The 17830-nt window shown below is 48.2% G+C and overlaps 3 protein-coding genes across 4 annotated transcripts; all 3 read left to right on the top strand.

The window, feature by feature from the left end:
- Positions 1-4105: 4105 nt before the first annotated feature.
- Positions 4106-10445, top strand: kcnj10a (potassium inwardly rectifying channel subfamily J member 10a). The gene is made up of 5 exons (XM_053416347.1): positions 4106-4484; positions 5007-5218; positions 5328-5459; positions 5666-5843; positions 8735-10445. Exons 1-5 carry the CDS (start codon positions 4106-4108, stop codon positions 9136-9138), a joined length of 1305 nt encoding a protein of 434 aa, XP_053272322.1. The 3' UTR covers positions 9139-10445.
- Positions 10446-10877: 432 nt separating this feature from the next.
- si:ch1073-220m6.1 (uncharacterized) lies at positions 10878-13920 on the top strand. The gene is given in 6 exon segments (XM_053416440.1): positions 10878-11121; positions 11470-11763; positions 12524-12781; positions 12916-13058; positions 13287-13569; positions 13572-13920. Coding segments are annotated over 6 exon segments (1113 nt in total). The 5' UTR covers positions 10878-11087; the 3' UTR covers positions 13673-13920.
- Positions 13921-14671: 751 nt separating this feature from the next.
- LOC128430394 (putative high affinity immunoglobulin gamma Fc receptor IB) lies at positions 14672-16937 on the top strand. 2 transcript variants are annotated; one of them, XM_053416439.1, is made up of 5 exons: positions 14672-14950; positions 15172-15483; positions 15941-16189; positions 16277-16408; positions 16515-16937. In XM_053416439.1, the coding sequence occupies exons 1-5, from the start codon at positions 14698-14700 to the stop codon at positions 16571-16573; spliced, it is 1005 nt and encodes a 334-aa protein (XP_053272414.1). In that variant the 5' UTR covers positions 14672-14697; the 3' UTR covers positions 16574-16937. The 2 variants fall into 2 exon arrangements, with proteins under 2 accessions (XP_053272414.1, XP_053272413.1); XM_053416438.1 differs by having other exon boundaries at positions 16512-16937.
- Positions 16938-17830: the final 893 nt, after the last annotated feature.

Here is a 17830-nt window from a genome sequence, read left to right as displayed (position 1 = left end):
TCTGCAGGACAGGGACAGGGTTCTGCTGATACTGGTTCAGTGTTGAGAGACGGGTCAGCAGGACAGGGACAGGGTTCAGCTGATCCTGGTTCAGTGTTGAGAGACGGGTCAGCAGGACAGGGACAGGGTTCTGCTGATACTGGTTCAGTGTTGAGAGACGGGTCAGCAGGACAGGGACAGGGTTCTGCTGATACTGGTTCAGTGTTGAGAGACGGGTCTGCAGGACAGGGACAGGGTTCTGCTGATACTGGTTCAGTGTTGAGAGACGGGTCTGCAGGACAGGGACAGGGTTCTGCTGATACTGGTTCAGTGTTGAGAGACGGGTCTGCAGGACAGGGACAGGGTTCTGCTGATACTGGTTCAGTGTTGAGAGACGGGTCTGCAGGACAGGGACAGGGTTCTGCTGATACTGGTTCAGTGTTGAGAGACGGGTCAGCAGGACAGGGACAGGGTTCTGCTGATACTGGTTCAGTGTTGAGAGACGGGTCTGCAGGACAGGGACAGGGTTCTGCTGATACTGGTTCAGTGTTGAGAGACGGGTCTGCAGGACAGGGACAGGGTTCTGCTGATACTGGTTCAGTGTTGAGAGACGGGTCAGCAGGACAGGGACAGGGTTCTACTGATACTGGTTCAGTGTTGAGAGACGGGTCAGCAGGACAGGGACAGGGTTCTGCTGATACTGGTTCAGTGTTGAGAGACGGGTCTGCAGGACAGGGACAGGGTTCTGCTGATACTGGTTCAGTGTTGAGAGACGGGTCTGCAGGACAGGGACAGGGTTCTGCTGATACTGGTTCAGTGTTGAGAGACGGGTCTGCAGGACAGGGACAGGGTTCTACTGATACTGGTTCAGTGTTGAGAGACGGGTCTGCAGGACAGGGACAGGGTTCTGCTGATACTGGTTCAGTGTTGAGAGACGGGTCTGTAGGACAGGGACAGGGTTCAGCTGATACTGGTTCAGTGTTGAGAGACGGGTCAGCAGGACAGGGACAGGGTTCAGCTGATACTGGTTCAGTGTTGAGAGACGGGTCTGCAGGACAGGGACAGGGTTCTGCTGATACTGGTTCAGTGTTGAGAGACGGGTCTGCAGGACAGGGACAGGGTTCTACTGATACTGGTTCAGTGTTGAGAGACGGGTCTGCAGGACAGGGACAGGGTTCTGCTGATACTGGTTCAGTGTTGAGAGACGGGTCTGCAGGACAGGGACAGGGTTCAGCTGATACTGGTTCAGTGTTGAGAGACGGGTCTGCAGGACAGGGACAGGGTTCTGCTGATACTGGTTCAGTGTTGAGAGACGGGTCAGCAGGACAGGGACAGGGTTCTGCTGATACTGGTTCAGTGTTGAGAGACGGGTCTGCAGGACAGGGACAGGGTTCTACTGATACTGGTTCAGTGTTGAGAGACGGGTCTGCAGGACAGGGACAGGGTTCTGCTGATACTGGTTCAGTGTTGAGAGACGGGTCTGTAGGACAGGGACAGGGTTCAGCTGATACTGGTTCAGTGTTGAGAGACGGGTCAGCAGGACAGGGACAGGGTTCAGCTGATACTGGTTCAGTGTTGAGAGACGGGTCTGCAGGACAGGGACAGGGTTCTGCTGATACTGGTTCAGTGTTGAGAGACGGGTCTGCAGGACAGGGACAGGGTTCTACTGATACTGGTTCAGTGTTGAGAGACGGGTCTGCAGGACAGGGACAGGGTTCTGCTGATACTGGTTCAGTGTTGAGAGACGGGTCTGCAGGACAGGGACAGGGTTCTGCTGATACTGGTTCAGTGTTGAGAGACGGGTCTGTAGGACAGGGACAGGGTTCAGCTGATACTGGTTCAGTGTTGAGAGACGGGTCAGCAGGACAGGGACAGGGTTCAGCTGATACTGGTTCAGTGTTGAGAGACGGGTCTGCAGGACAGGGACAGGGTTCTGCTGATACTGGTTCAGTGTTGAGAGACGGGTCAGCAGGACAGGGACAGGGTTCTGCTGCTGGCAGCCTCGACCAATCAGCTGTCAATCAAGACGTGTGAGAGAAACTGACTGAACCACGTGAGGTCAATGGAAGATGGAGTTTTGACCCAGAGGCTGATTCTTCATCTGTCGATTGACTCCACCATAGATATTGATTATTGACTTTGATTGGTCACATTTCTCCATGTATAAGCACTAAGAAGGTATCTGATGGATTATTAGTGTAATGTAGCTGCATCTCCACCTTCTCCTGAGGACCCAGATGTTTGAGGCTGAACTCAAAGGAGATGTTCTCCTGCCGACAGGAGACCAGAGACACATGAGGAAGTTCTGAGACTTGTTGGTTTTGTCTTTTCATGTGATTGACAATAAGCAGAATAAACACTAACATTATGAATGAATGAATACAAACATGTGCAGTTAGCTGGTAGATGTTGTGTGTGAGCTCTGAGCTTTGCAAACATTCCTCTGGACAGTCAGTTGCATTGTGTTGTGTAACTGCTGAGCAGGTCTATACGTGTAATACACAAGTGTGTGTTTACTGTATGTGTAGGCAGGAGCTCCTCAGGGTTCAGAGGTCAGCCGGAGATGGACCAATCAATGGGCCTCCTCTTGACCCCGCCTCCCCCCCGCTCTGGTCCCCACCACATCTTAGTATTCACAGCACAGACATCACACAGATCTCTATTCATTCACTCAGTGAGAGAGAGAGAGAGAGAGAGGGACGGGTCAAACAGGACAGGAGAGGACAGAGCGTATCACATCGTCTCCGCTCCACCTCTTTTGTTTTAGTTGTGTTGTGTTTTGGTTTTTGTTAAATTCGCAGCGGAAAAGCAGAATCAGGTTGAGACAAAAGGTCCATTTAGAGAAAAGAGTGAGTGAGGGAGAGAGAGAGGGAGAGAGAAGGAGGGAGAGCTGCAGCCAAGACGAGGGGACATCTGTCAGAGTTCACAGGGACAGTGGGAGACTTCTCAATATACTGTACACACCAACACACCAGTACAGAACTCCTCTGTCTCATGAAGACACATCCTCACTGACTGTCCTCCAGAACCCTGTGGACACAAAGATGAACGGCTCCACTGGTCTGTGAGGAGCTCTGGCTGCTCCCAGTCACAAGAGCATTAGTGAACTCACCCATTCATGCTGGGCGAGTCCCAGTCCAAACTCCAGTCTGTGTGAAGAGAGGCTGGATGGGTGATGATGTCAGGTTCCTCCACACAGACCAGGGTCCAGCAGGTGTTTATGGACCTCACGTCCTCATGAGAAACAGCCCCGACCAAAACCATCCAATCAGAGGACACGGTGTTTACTGGTGGAGCATCTGTGGAATCATTTAGTTGAACCAGTAAGAAATGCTCCCACTCCATCCCTTTAGTGAAAAAGCTCCAATGTCCAGTCGCCCAATGCAAATCTTCATGTGTCACATCTGCTCACATCACACGTGAGCTCTGTGCTCCAACGTGAAAGGACAGCATGAAGACAGCTGTCAGCGGAATGGAAGAGGGGGACCACCGGGGGACCACCGGGGGACCACCGGGGGACGAGGACAGTGAATAGTGTCTCCTCGTCTCCAGTCAGTAGCCGTCTTGTGCAACCGGCCGGGCCAGCATTATCACGCTTTTAATGTGAAAGAGCAGCTGTGCCTTCATGCTGAAAGGGGGCTTTTATTTTGACAAGGCCAGCTGCCTCCAGTGAAAAGAGGAAGGGGCTTAAATGGACCCCCCCCCCCCGCCCCGTTCAGCAGCACTGTCCAGCTTCTAATCCTCATCGTCACCTCCCTCCCAGATGTCCCTCTCTCTCTCATTTGTCTTATTCATGTGATATTAATTTTCCCTCCTCTTGCAGATTGACTCATCTGCTCATCTGATATGAAACAGTCGATCATAAGAATAAAGCAATAAGAACTGCCTCAAATTAAAGAAGCCATCTTTGAAACCATGTACTTGACGTGTGCTTTGATTTTTTAGTCTGGTCCATGTCCCATCAACTAACATGGAGGAAGACGGGTTTCTGACGTGTTCCTCTGCCGGCCACCAGGGGGTGATCCAGACGCTATGGCTTCACTTTCATGGAGTCATCATGTCGTCCATCTTTGTCGTCTTTTTAATGGTCTCCTCTTTTTGTGTCCAGCCCCTTGCAGTACCAGCCATGACCTCAGCCACTCCCCCTTCCTCAGAGGGCTCCTCCCCCCAGAAAGTCTGCCACTCCCAGACGCAGACGGACATCACCAAGCCCCTGCTGGGCTCCACCGGGGGGGCCGGGGGGGCCGCTGCAGAGGACCCAGGCGCCGGGGGGCCCAGCGCCCTGCGGAGGAGACGCCGTGTCCTCTCCAAAGACGGACGAAGCAACGTGCGCATCGAGCACGTGAGCGGGAGGGGCGCCCTCTACCTCCGCGACCTCTGGACGACCTTCCTCGACATGCAGTGGCGCTACAAGTTCTTCCTCTTCTCCGCCACCTTCGCTGGGACCTGGTTCGTGTTCGGAGTGCTCTGGTACCTGGTGGCCCTGGTGCATGGAGACCTGCTGGGTAAGGGGGGGGGGGGGGGGGGGGGGGGGTGGATATAATAAATAATACTCAGACTCCAGAATCTTTATGAATCTCTGTGATGAGCCGGCTCTCTGTTCCGCTCAGCGACTCTGAGTCATGTCAGTTGTAATCTGGACAGTCACATATGGATCACGTCTGTTGACTCTTCTCACATGACCTCTTTCAGCCAATCAGGGCTGTGATTACGTCATCTGTCTTGTGTTTCAAAATAAGAGCGTCACTATCGAGCACGCCATCCCTTCTCTGGTCACGAACAATCCTCTCCTCAAAACACGATCATTTTAATCTTCTAGCACGATTCATCATTTCCCCTCAAACAATGACGTCTCATTGTGTGTCTGCACAGAGAAAGTACACAAGTCGTTTTCTGTGAACTAGACAATGAGGGACACATAGGAAGAGTGTTTGTCGGACAGGGCATGAGAAAGACCTGGCAGAAGAGGACATTGTTTTGAAACCCAAATGCATGGTCCTCTGTTCTGTCTCCCTTCCTGTGTGCAGAGTTCGACCCCCCCTCCAACCACACCCCCTGTGTGATGGAGGTGAAGACCCTGACCGGGGCCTTCCTCTTCTCTCTGGAGTCTCAGACCACGATCGGCTACGGGTTCCGCTGCATCACGGAGGAGTGTCCTGCCGCCATCGTCCTGCTCATCTTTCAGCTGGTCATCACCATGGTCATGGAGATCTTCATCACCGGCACCTTCCTCGCCAAGGTAGTTAGAAAAATGGGATTATTGTCATATTGTCAAATATCAGACATATGTTTACGTCACTAAATATCAATCGTATCCAGAGCTCATCAGCTTCCCCCCCCGCCTGCAGGTGGCGCGTCCCAAGAAAAGAGGCGAGACGGTGAAGTTCAGTCAACAAGCTGTGGTGTCCAATCACGAGGGACGTCCCTGCCTCATGATCCGAGTGGCCAACATGCGCAAGAGCCTGTTGTTGGGCTGCCAGGTAAAACACATTCATCTAGTTTTCATATTCAGTGATTGAAACCTTCGTGTGTGAAGTCACTGAAGGAAGTTTGTTGAAGCAGCTGAGATCACCTCCCTGCTGGTGGAGCTCTGGGGCGTGTCAGGTATTGAACCTGTGGCCTTTTGGTTACAGGATGCCCTCTGCTCCCTCTTGGCCTCATGTACTGACTCCATCTTGGCTCCCAGGTGACGGGGAAGCTGCTCCAGACGTCTCTGACGAAGGAGGGCGAGACGGTTCGGCTGGACCAGCGGAACGTCCCCTTCCAGGTGGACACGTCCAGCGACAGCCCCTTCCTCATCATCCCCCTGACCTTCTACCACATCATCGACGACAGCAGCCCCCTCAGGGCCTGGGCAGCTAAAGGTAGATCCCCCCCCCCCAGTAAAGCAGGCGCTGTGTGTGTCTGTAGGTGTGTTGGTATTTACTGGTCATGTGCTGTGGACTGGGTCGCCTCTCGCTCTCCCAGTGCCGGACTGGTTGGACTCTGGAGGAGAGGGTTTCTCTGGCTGGAATGTGAGTGAGAGAGCGCCCCCCCCCCCCCCCTCATTAGAGCACAAAGCTGCTCAGTCTGGTTCTGACACGAAGCTCAGATCCACTGACAGCTGGAAGCTCCAGATCCTTCAGACCCACACCGCTCATGTCCTTCTGTCCTCACTGGTCACACTGGAGATTCTCTGTCTGTTATTATCGATCCATTTCCTCTTCCTCTTCACGTCTTCATCACTTTTTGCACGTTTACTTTTGGTCAACACTCTCTTGTGTGTTCGTCTTCTTTGTTGTGAACCTCGAGCTTCAGGTCGTTCCCTCTGCCAGGGAGGTTATGTTTCCACCCCAGTTCATTTGTTTGTTGGTTGGTTTGTATTTGTATGCAAGATTACTCATAAACAAGTGAATGGATTTCCAGGACACTTGGTGGAAGAAGGAGGTTTGAGTCTGAGTGTGAGGTCTGGTGCAGCTGGATCAGGGGCCGGTCGGGTCCTGGTGGGTGTCGTCACCTTCAGATCACTCTCGTGCTTCAGGACCATCCGGCCTGTTCCTACCGACAGTAGCTTCCTTTTGTCACCAGGTTGTGTTGCTTGCTCTGGGTCGTTTCCTTCCATGAATCCAGACATGGTGGCTCTGAGATGCTCGTGACATAATCCACGATGCTGAGTTCACTCCCACTGGAGCAGGATTCTGCACCAACTGGTTCAGCCCCTCTTTGTGTTCATGCTCTATGGTGAAGCTCCAGCAGAGAGCAGCTCTATAGGTCCAAGGAATCCAGGCTTCCTGTGCAACAGAGTGTGAATCTTCTGGACATTGTGTGACCATGATGCATGGACCAGGGGGGCAGGACAGAGTGGAGACCAACAGACACACACTGAGTCCACAGAGGTGTGAACACAGTGTCCGGCTGACCTCAGAGAATCAAGTCCAAAGACATTCATTCATGTGAAGGCTGTTCAGACCCACTGAGCCACAACATCAGCTTCCTCTATAGCAGTGGATCCCAAACTTTTTACAGTCGCGTACCCCTTCAGACATTCAATCTCCAGCTACGTACCCCGCGCAGCACGTGCGATAGGAAACAAAAGATGTTGAGCTATGCAAAACCTAAATCAAATATTTCCCCTGCGTACCCCCTGAACCACTTTGCGTACCCCTGGGGGTACATGTACCCCAGTTTGGGAACCAATGCTCTATAGGCCTGCATCTCACAGACACACACACACACACACACACACCACACACACACACACACACACGATTGTGAAGATAAAATTGTGAAGATGTATTTCCTGTCGAGCTGAGTGATCAAGAACCTTTGTTGACGTGTGTCAGAGGAATCAAACGTTACCAGGCAGGAAGTTTACCAACCCAGTGAGTGTCAACAGGAAGCCGAGCAGACGCAGAAGCACAGCGGCAGGAAGTCATACCGAGGGGGGGGGGGGGGGGGTGAGAGATCAGGTGAACTGCAGGAGGAACGTCCCAAACAAACATCGATCGTCCTGTCGTTTTTGCATAATCCTGCTACACAACCAACTAACTAACCAACTAACTAACTAACTAACTAACTAACTAACCTCATTTTATGACAATCCACCTCACAGTTTAGATATTTCCCTCAAAGTGAAGAATCTGAAATGGAGGTGGGCGCTGGAGGAAGAGTCGTCTGTAAATCATGACAAGAGATTGTCATGTGTGACGTGTCCATGTCCATGACGTGTCCATGTCCATGACGTGTCCAGAGCCCGGCTGCAGGGACAGACGTGCAGATGGACGTCTTGCAGCCTGTCCCACACAGAGGATCCCTCGACCCGTTTGCAGTTTGCACCAGTGGTTGTGAAACGTGTGTTGGTTCCCAGTGGGAGCAGGACTGGGTCTGGGTTAGAGTAAGGACTGTTTGGACAGATGACGAGTCGGCATTCTGACTGGGGCCTGTTGACGCAGGTGTGCGCTTGTCTTCTTGTGTGTCCTTTGTGTTATGGGTGCTGTGTGTTGACGCATGAAAACTACACAAAATATTTATTTATCAGCATCTATGGCTGGAATGTTTTCAACCGGAGGCAGCTCTTACTTTGCTTGTGTGTTGATATTTCAGATTTGAGCTCACGTTTACTGTGTATGTGCGTGTGTGTGTGTGTGTGTGTGTGTGTATGTGTGTGTGTGTGTGTGTCTGTGTCTGTGTTGGAGTCAGTTTGTAAGTGGGGAGTTTTATGTTTTGGAAATGTCAGGATGTGCGTGTGCGTCTGTGCACGAGTGTGTGTGTCTTTCCCCACCAACACATGTGAACTGATTCTAATCCACTACAGTCTGAACTCCAACAAACTCACAAACTAGTGTTGATTCTAAATGTGTCTGAACATGTTGATGTGGTTGAAAGTGACTCGTCTCCCTCAGGGTTCAGAAGACGTGTCTGAGGCCTCCTCTGGTTCTCCTGTGAGCAACAGACCATCACAACCTGCTCAGTGTCTGTAGTTTGTTACTGACACTTGACTTTGCCTTCAGTCGGATGAAACCTCCTCGTTGCCTCACCATTCTTTCACCTGTGTGCGTTTATTACAAAGAGGGGGGTGGGGGGGGAACTTGATGGAGGTTCAACATGAACAATGAGGGAACAACTCATGAAGACGATCCGACGTATTCAGGGAACTGGTTTTTCTATGAGTGTGTTTGAGTTTCAGGGATAAGAGTCTTTGTGAAATTAGTTTTTAGTATTTAACTGTATTAAAACATCTGGTTGGCTTTGATCTCCGGCCTGGTCTCTCCTGCAGGCGGCGGCTGGACCGACCCGGAGCTGGCGGACTTCGAGCTGCTGGTGATCCTGAGCGCCACCGTGGAGCCGACCTCCGCCACCTGCCAGGTGCGGACCTCCTACCTCCCGGACGAGATCCTCTGGGGCTACGAGTTCCCCCCCGTCGTGTCCCTGTCCCCCTCGGGGAAGTACGTGGCTGATTTTGCCTTCTTTGAAAAAGTGGCCAAAACCCAGTCCCCGCTCTTCACCAAGCCGGCCCTGCCGCCGGGCCCGCAGGCGTCCCGCCGCCGCGGCAGCAAGGAGGACGGGACGGACCCGGAGAAGATGAGACTGGAGGAGATCTACAGGGGGGAGGAGAGGGGCCGGGAGAGGGGGAGGCCGAGGGAGAGCAGCCCGCGGAGCGTGAGGATCAGCAACGTGTGAGACGACGGAAAGTAGATCTGAAACTGAGATCAAAGGCAAAGACAGAAAAACAGAACCAAGCTGCTGAAGAAGTCGTGATCAAAACATTCTGCCTACGCATATTCAAAATGTGCAGCAGGCGGCAGGAAGTGAAGCACCTGGGCCTCCAGTCTGCAGAGAAGACACTGAAGACAACTGCACCCCCCTTCACAGGGTTAACACAACATCAACACAACCTGTCACTGAGGGAAACACACAAAGTCTCTTCACGCCCTTTCTGTACCACCAGATTCTAATGGAAACACTTTTCTACAGAAATAAAAATTTAATAAAAAACACAAAAGTTAAATTCCTTGAAACTTTTACTAAAAAAAGACTAAATAGATTTTTATTGGTCTTTGACGCGGTTGTATAAGAAGACCTGATGAAAGGATTCTCTCAGTGAATCTATCGTCTCTTCACAGAATCACTGTACTGTTTCTTTTTATTAATTAAAAACCTGTAAAAGGTGGAGAAAATACTGGAAGCGTATTATTTTTCTAACGACTGATTTTAAAGGAATGTATGATATCTTATGTGCGTAGTCGTTTCTAACACAACTTACACCTGAACATATTGATCTCTTTGATCTGAGCGTCCTTGTTTATTGAGGTAAACACGTTTAGTAATTTTACTAAAAAGCACTTTAACTTGAAAGAAAAGTGGCATTTTACACCAGATGAGTAACTGAACTAACTTTGAAACTTAATGCACTGTATTGAATTATTAAACCTGTGGTTGTGTTGGGGGGGGGCTGTGGTCGTGCTTTGTGAGCATGATAATAATCTTTGTATGAACCTGTTTTAATTTGAAAGGAACCTCTGTACAGGATGTGAAGAAGTTGAGTTTCCCACGTTCTTTATGTCCTGAAAACTTTGTACTGAATTTAAATTTAAATCCTTTAACTGTTGTTGAGGCACGATATCGTTTCTGTCAAATCTTTTCACTGCTGTGCCTCATGAAGAGTGTCAGTGAAATCTGCGACCCCCTTCTCTCCTTCCACTGTGCATGGAAATACTCATTTGAAAATTAAATGATGGTGCTATGGTAAATTAATAGATTAACACATCTGTGGAATCATTTCTGAAGCAAAGAGATGAGGAGCATCTGAGTTTCTTCTGCTTGTTTGTTTCACTGGCCAACAAAACATTTTATTCAAAAACATAACATCATAACATCGCCTGAAGTTCATCGCAGCGAATATTAAAATACCTCTAACCCTATAACAAATATATAAAGCACCAAGTTTGAGTTTTCAAGTGAATCCAGGACGTTAAAGTGTTTATTTGCCACATTTCAAATGAAAATCCTCTGCTGTTCATACGAGCCTGATGGTAAATATTCAGCATGGATACTGGCGGTGCTGGTTTCTACTGGATCAGCTGCACTGGAGACGTGTCCCCTGAATACTGGAAGCTCATTGGTCCGACTGCTAATGTACGTCTAAGTGCCTTCTTTAATAAAACTGTTATTTACAATGTCTGCATGTTTGAGTTTCCTCCAAACGTAACCAGGTGTTTTCTCAACATCATTTTGTGTTTGAATTGTAACTTTTGAATTATGGATGATTTAATTTAGTTAAGCTTTTAATTGCATTAACATTTAAACACAAATAGAAGAACTGAATTCTCCTGGAGCTTGAAGTAGGACTGTTCTGACCAATCAGGGAAGCACACGTCAGAGCCTCCAGCATCTGGAGGAGAGGACTCTCAGATCTAATATCACCAGACTGATGATTGATGAAGGGGACTGATAAGGTAAGTTTCCACCATGTGGGTTGTATTCAAATAAGTCATGAGCTTCCTTCAGTCACTTCCTGAGCCTCTGCAGATGTGACACCTGCCTCTGCTGCCTTGCTCACTTCACGGTTTGCTGCACCAGCAACTCGTGCTTCACACTCTGTCTTCACGTCCAGAGACTGAGGAGTGAAAATGCTTCTTCTTCTCAGCTGCTGGATTCTTTCAGGTAAAATCAATGCAACTTGAATTATGTGCAGTTAAATGTTTCAGTCAGTGTATTTGGCTCCTAAACATTAAACAATTATTCAAATGAGGTTAAGTCCTGTTTTCCATTTCTAGTAGATTTTGAACTATTTAGTTATTGGACCAAATTATAAAATAGCTCTCAGGTTGATATATGATCGGTAAAACATAACTTATTTTTCTCACATTGAGCTTCACCTTGTTTATACATCATTGCTACTACAACACATTTGACTGATCCTGATTTGTCTTTGCACAGGTTGAACTAACTTACGTGAAGTTGTGTTGATTTCATTTTGAAGTGATTTACTACATTTGGTTTTGTCCTCAGGAGTCATGGCCGAGGACGCAGCAGGGACACATTACAGAATGAGGAACAGCTCAATATGTTTGAACGTTACTAAGCCTCCACCGTATATATATGGTTCATGGAAATTTACTGGACAGCTCATTGCCTCTGAAGGAATTATGAATCCCAAATTTGCAAAGAAAGTAGATTTCAATGCCACGAATCTGAAGTTGTGCATCAAATATCTGAATGACACGGACTCTGGAATCTATGAGGCCATAATCACCGAGCGTAACTTTAATCAATCGACTGAGAAACACCGAGTCATCGTTCAAGGTGGGAATGTTTCTGTTCTCAAATCTGTGATAAAACATAATCTGTCGTTATTTTCTCACCATAACTTCTCTTAAGGTTTTCTGTCCACTCTAGAATCCCAGCTCCTGAGAACAGGTGTTTTCACTCGGTTACATTAAACCATCAACTCCTCACCGAGCGAACCAACAGAATATGAACCACAAACTGAAACCAGATGGAAATAGAATAAATAGAATAAATAGAATCACATGAACGGTAACGGGACCAGAAATCTGAGAAGTTGAAATAACAGCGAGATAAAAATGAGGAACTGAGCAAAGAGTTTGACTTTCTGATGTCAGGTCGTACAGTTTCCTGTCGTGGATCTTTTCTACAAATTTACTAAGAAGATTCATTTCTCCTTTGTGAAATCCACAAGGGGGGGGGGGGGGACTTCAATTATTTATAATTAAACAAAGTTTTATTAAAAACACTGGGATCATAAATTGAATTTGGTTATTCTTATATATTACTTATAACTGGACAGATATGACTGAAGAAATCTATATTTATAAATCTGAAGCTCAGTCAAATTGTGTCTGAATCAGCTGTTCAGTGTTTGCTTTGTATACACTGGTTTGATCGGGGGGGCACGCCGTGCACCGTTTTATTATCATATATTAAATATATATTACATATTGAGCGACACGTGATGCATTGTGGGATGTGAACAAGGTACGAGGACATTCAGGTGTCCTCAGCACTTCAGGACGTTGACCTGACTCTGCTGGGCTGTTTGCAGACAGCGTCCCCCGGCCTGTCCTCCTCACGTCCCTCCTGCACCTCAACATGTCCTCTGGACTCTGCAGCCTCGCAGTCAACTGCTCCGTCCGGGACGAGTGGGCGTCGGCCTCCTGCGACCGGCTGGGCTGCAGAGCGTCCCAGAGGTCGAGCCCAGAGGTCATCAGCATCGACATCTCCACCAACAACTGGACCGTGGTCTGCAGCGCCAAGAACCAAGTCAGCTCCAGGAACCAGTCTGAGGACCTGGAGGCAGCGTGTGAGTCTGCACCAGTGTGTTGTTGTGTGTCGTCCATCAGTGTGTTGTTGTGTGTCGTGATCCAGATGAACCTTGTGTTACTTTCCATGAGAATGAGAATCAGCTGCTAATGATGAGGTTGTGTGTTTTTCCAGGCTTCAATAAACCGGCTCCTGGACGCACAGTGGACTCACTACCTGTGTTTGCTATAGTCATACTGTGTGTGGTGTTTGTGTCTCTCTTTGGATTCATTGCTCTTCTGGCTCAGAAGGTGTTTTCAGGATGTGGTCACCATCAGGTGAGAAGCTTGACCTTCTAGTGATAGTTGTCCTGTAACATTATGAATGATGTGGAGTGTGTTTAGAATGAAATGCTCTATGATGATGAAATCTAGCTTTTTACTAAAGGTGCAGTGTGTAGAATGTAGTGACACCTAGTGGTGAAGTGTCATGTTGCAGCTGAACACCCCTCAGCCCCCCCCCCCTTTCCAAACACCAGGACTAAAGACTTGTTTGCTTCTTTCCAGAGACAGACGCTGGTTGAGGAGCAGCCGGAGACCAGAGCGTCCACCTCGTCCTCCAGTCCGTCTGAGGTGGCTTATGAAAACGTGGACGCCCCACAGCCCGCAGAGGAGGGGGGGGCGGCGCCCAGTCAGGAAGTGGAGACAGTCTACAGCGTCCTACAGGCTGTGAATGTGACTCCTCCTCCTGTGGAGGGTGGGACGTGTGGAGAAGCTCCACCCTCCCTGACTGAGGGGGGGGCCGAGCCCTCGGAGGTCAACACTTTGTACAGTGTGCTGCAGAAACCCAAAACTCTGAAGTCACAGCGCCACCAACAGGTCACATGAGACCATCAGAGGAGCTGAAGGACTGTGTCTGTCTCATGTGGACGTTCACTCCTCACTCTCTTTAAACTGAAAACACAGGAAGGAGCAGCGACCTGAGCTGAAGGGGCTTCGACCTCATGGGTTAAAGATCATGTTACTAAACTGAGAAAGGATTTGAATGGTTGAAAGTTTCAATGCCTTGTTTATATATTGTTTGTAAATAATAAGAGTCTCACAGTTCTGTACTGTACCAGAGAACCACTGTCCTCTGCATGTTTAACCTCCTCGTTATAGAATTACTGGATTCAATCTCAATAAAATAAATAAAAAAAGACTTTAAGAGATTTCTGTTATGACCACAGGATGTAAAAAATACATCAAGAAATAAGAGGTGAGGGGGGGGGGGGGGGGTACCATGGAGCTCAGTGGAAGGATGTGGTCATGAAGAAAATACCAGATTTCATTTTGTGTGGGTCGTCTTCACTTCCTTTGACATTTGAGATGAGAGGCTTTTAAATATGATTCTGATTCTCAGGAAATTAAAAGTCTGTTTGTGGGAGTGTGTGTGTGTGTGTGTGTGTGTGTGTGTGTGTGAGTGTGAGTGTGTGTGTGTATGTTTGTGTGTGTGTTTGTGTGTGTGTGTGTGTGAGTGTGAGTGTGTGTGTGTGTGTGTATGTTTGTGTGTGTGTGTGTGTGTGTGTGTGTGTGTGTGTGTGTGTGTGTGTGTGTGTGTGTGTGTGTGTGTGAGTGTGTGTGTGTGTGTGTGAGTGTGAGTGTGAGTGTGTGTGTGTGTGTGTGAGTGTGTGTGTGTGTGTGTGAGTGTGTGTGTCTGGATCTTCATCGAGTCTCATGAGGGACAGTTGGGCCTCGACGTGCTCCATCGAGATGATGTGAAACTTCTTTCATAATTTATGGTTTTATTAAAAGTGACATCCTGTCATATTTGTGTGAAAGGAAGTGAAGACGAGCTGAGCTCAGAAGAAGAAGATGAAAAGAACTTTACATGAAAGTTCTCATGAGTTTCTCTTCTGCACGTGGAGCTTCGCGGTGAGGAGGGTAAACTGTAAACGGTGTGTGTTGGGGGGGGGGGGGGGGGGGGGGGCTCCGCTGCATGACGATGGCCCGCCCCCCCGAGCAGCCGCCTGTCAGAGAGGACACCAGAGAGGACACTAGAGAGGACACTAGTGAGGACACCAGAGAGGACACCAGTGAGGACACCAGAGAGGACACTAGTGAGGACACCAGAGAGGACACCAGAGAGGACACCAGTGAGGACACCAGAGAGGACACCAGAGAGGACACCAGAGAGGACACCAGTTCTCTGTGGGACATGAAGCAGGACACGCTGCTCGCTCGGACGCTGTGTGAGTAACCGGACAGACTCTGTCCTTCCTCGTCCCTTTGTCTGTCTCTCTTTGTCCCCTGTCTCTGTCTCTCATCATCTCTTTGTTTCATCTTCTTTTATATTTTCTTTTCTTTCCTCTTGAATTCGTTTCATTTTATTCTTCACCTCACTTCGTCCACTTTCTGGTTTCCTTTCCTCCCCCCTGGCTCCTTCCCTTCTGATTTGTGTGTCCTCTGTCAGTCTTCCTGTCCTGTCTGTCCCCCTCTGCAGGTGTCCTGTCCCCGGCCTGTCTCCAGCTCCGCCCGGACACTTCCCAGTTCTTCATGTACGACCGCGTGTCCCTGAGCTGTGAGGACCCGTCCAACTCCAGCAGGTGGACGGTGAGGAGGAGAACCTCGGAGGGGGGGGTGAGGCCCTGCTCCTCCGGGTGGGGCTCCTCCGGGGGGGGCTCCACCTGCAGCATCGGGAACCTCTACCCGTCCGACAGCGGCCTCTACTGGTGCGAGTCTGCAGGCGGCGAGCGGAGCAGCAGCGTCAACATCACCGTCACTGGTACGACTCACATCACTGAGCCTTCAATAAGCATTACATTATGAAGTTTGATTCATTCATAATTCATATGTTTAAAGTTTGAAGAGAAACTACATAATGAATCAGCTGACTGATTCAATGTTAATGTTGTTTATTCTACAGAAGAAATGTGCAGTTATATTAAAATGTTACATTAAATGTATTTAAGCTCTATATATTTTATTTTATTAATTTATCAAAAAATTATAGTTAAACTGTCAAAACTCAAACCTCAGTTACATTTCTTTGTCATAACGTTTTTATAACAACAACATTTCAGTTATTTAAAATTGTATTTATTTATTTTATTTACCTATATATACAGATTTATATATATATATATATATATAAGTATCTGACATTTTTTACCCTGTTTTCGGTGTCAGTGTATATCTCTATGAATCCCCACTGTTCAGGTTCTAGTTCTGGTTTTCTTCAGACCGCTCTGTGATTCTTGAAAGTCCCACGCTCCCGGTGTCGGAGGGAGTGTCTCTGTCTCTCCGCTGCAGAGACAGAGACACGTTGTCCCACGACCACGTCCACAACTTCTTCAAAGACGACGTCCTCATCGGCAGCAGCTCCTCGGGGGAGATGAGCATCCACAGTGTTTCCAGATCTGATGAAGGACTCTACAAGTGCAGCCTCTCTGGAGGACACGAGTCCTTGTCCAGCTGGGTGTCCGTCCACGGTGAGTTGACCACAGCCTCAGAAGTCGAGTCGGTCTTCAGACGAGTCCCTGAAGGACCAGAAGTCTGACTTGTTTTCATCATTCCAGCTTCGTCCTCATGTCCACCTGCAGCTTTCAATCCACCGTCTGTCCTCTGGCTGATGTCTCACCTGCTGGTGGGAACACCTTACCTGCTGGCCACCATCTTACTGGGAATCATACACAGAGACAGGAAGAGAGGTGGGTGCTTCAGGGCATTTAGTAATGGAAACACAGGAAGCTTCAGCTGATGAAGTTTCTTTGTCTTTGTCAGAAACTGATAATCTGATGTTTGTTGGTGCAGCAGCTCGGACTCCTGCAGAGGGAAGAAGCACCAATGATGTCATCATGGACGTCCTGGCCTAGCCTGGAAACCAGTGTCCCGCTCAGTTGATGTGTAGCTGCAGGGGTGTTGTGTGACGTGTCAGCAGATTGTGGGTCAGTGGTCAGATCTGATTAAAAGTAGGTGAGTGTCGTTTCTCCGAAGCTGAGAGGATGTTGTTTGATTTCCCACAAACAGGTCAACAGTCAAAATAAAACCACACTGAATTGAACAGATGTAAAACGTGTGACCACAGTGGAGACAGAGGTTCTGTGGCTCCACTGACCTGAGTGCTGTGTTCTGTATCGAGCTCTATGTTCTACAGCTGAAATAAACCAAAGTGAACTGAGTCTCTCACTCCTGTGCTTCACATGCAGTCTGTAAATAAACACTGAATAATAATAATAACACCTGGTCTCCAGTCATTAGTCTGCTCAGCTCCCCTCTGGTTGGAACAGGTACTGCAGGGGGCTCAGGGCTTTGAGGAGTTTCACTCCAACAACGAGGAAATCATTTATGATTTATACAGTATATATAGTTATATTATATAGTTTGATCCCTTACAGTATATATAGTTATATTATATAGTTTGATCCCTTCGTCCACTGAGGCAATAAAAGCACGTCTGTGAATTTAAATACAGTGTTTGAGCTTTAAAACAATATTTGAGATTAACTCGATTTTGTTCTTTCCATTTACTAAATATATATACACTGAATATATAAATATATAATTCAGACAAGTATCTTATGAATGAATGAATTTTATTTCATCATCCTTAGATTTATTTTACAGCTGTTTTCATCCACAGAATTAACATTATATCATTTTTAGAAAAACACAAACTGTAATTGGTCCAGAATCCACAGTCTGGGTATGATGGTGCTTTTAATTTGAAGGGACAGAAATAACCAAGTGTGGTGAAAATGAGGTCATCCACACAAACTGCACCACCAAGTGGCCACGGCGTTTTCCCATGATGCTTCACTTCAGTGCAGAGTGACTCCTCCCTCTGACGACACAATGCTCATTTCTCCTGGTCTGAAGAAAACTCTGATTTACGAGCTGAACATTAAGGCAACGTCTCAGCCTGTAGTGAGCTGTCCATGGTGCTGAAACACACACACACACACACACACACACACACACACACACACACACACACACACAGGAACACAAACACACACACACGCACACCCACCCACACACACACACAGGAACACACACACACACACACACACACAGGAACACACAGACACACACACACACACACCATGTCGTCTTTTTCATTTACAATTAAA

This window comes from Pleuronectes platessa, chromosome 23 (assembly GCF_947347685.1).
Source record: "Pleuronectes platessa chromosome 23, fPlePla1.1, whole genome shotgun sequence".
In the NCBI taxonomy this organism is placed as follows: domain Eukaryota; kingdom Metazoa; phylum Chordata; class Actinopteri; order Pleuronectiformes; family Pleuronectidae; genus Pleuronectes; species Pleuronectes platessa.
The sequence above is the reverse complement of the archived record's forward strand: the minus strand, read 5'-3'. Positions and strand labels throughout refer to the sequence as shown.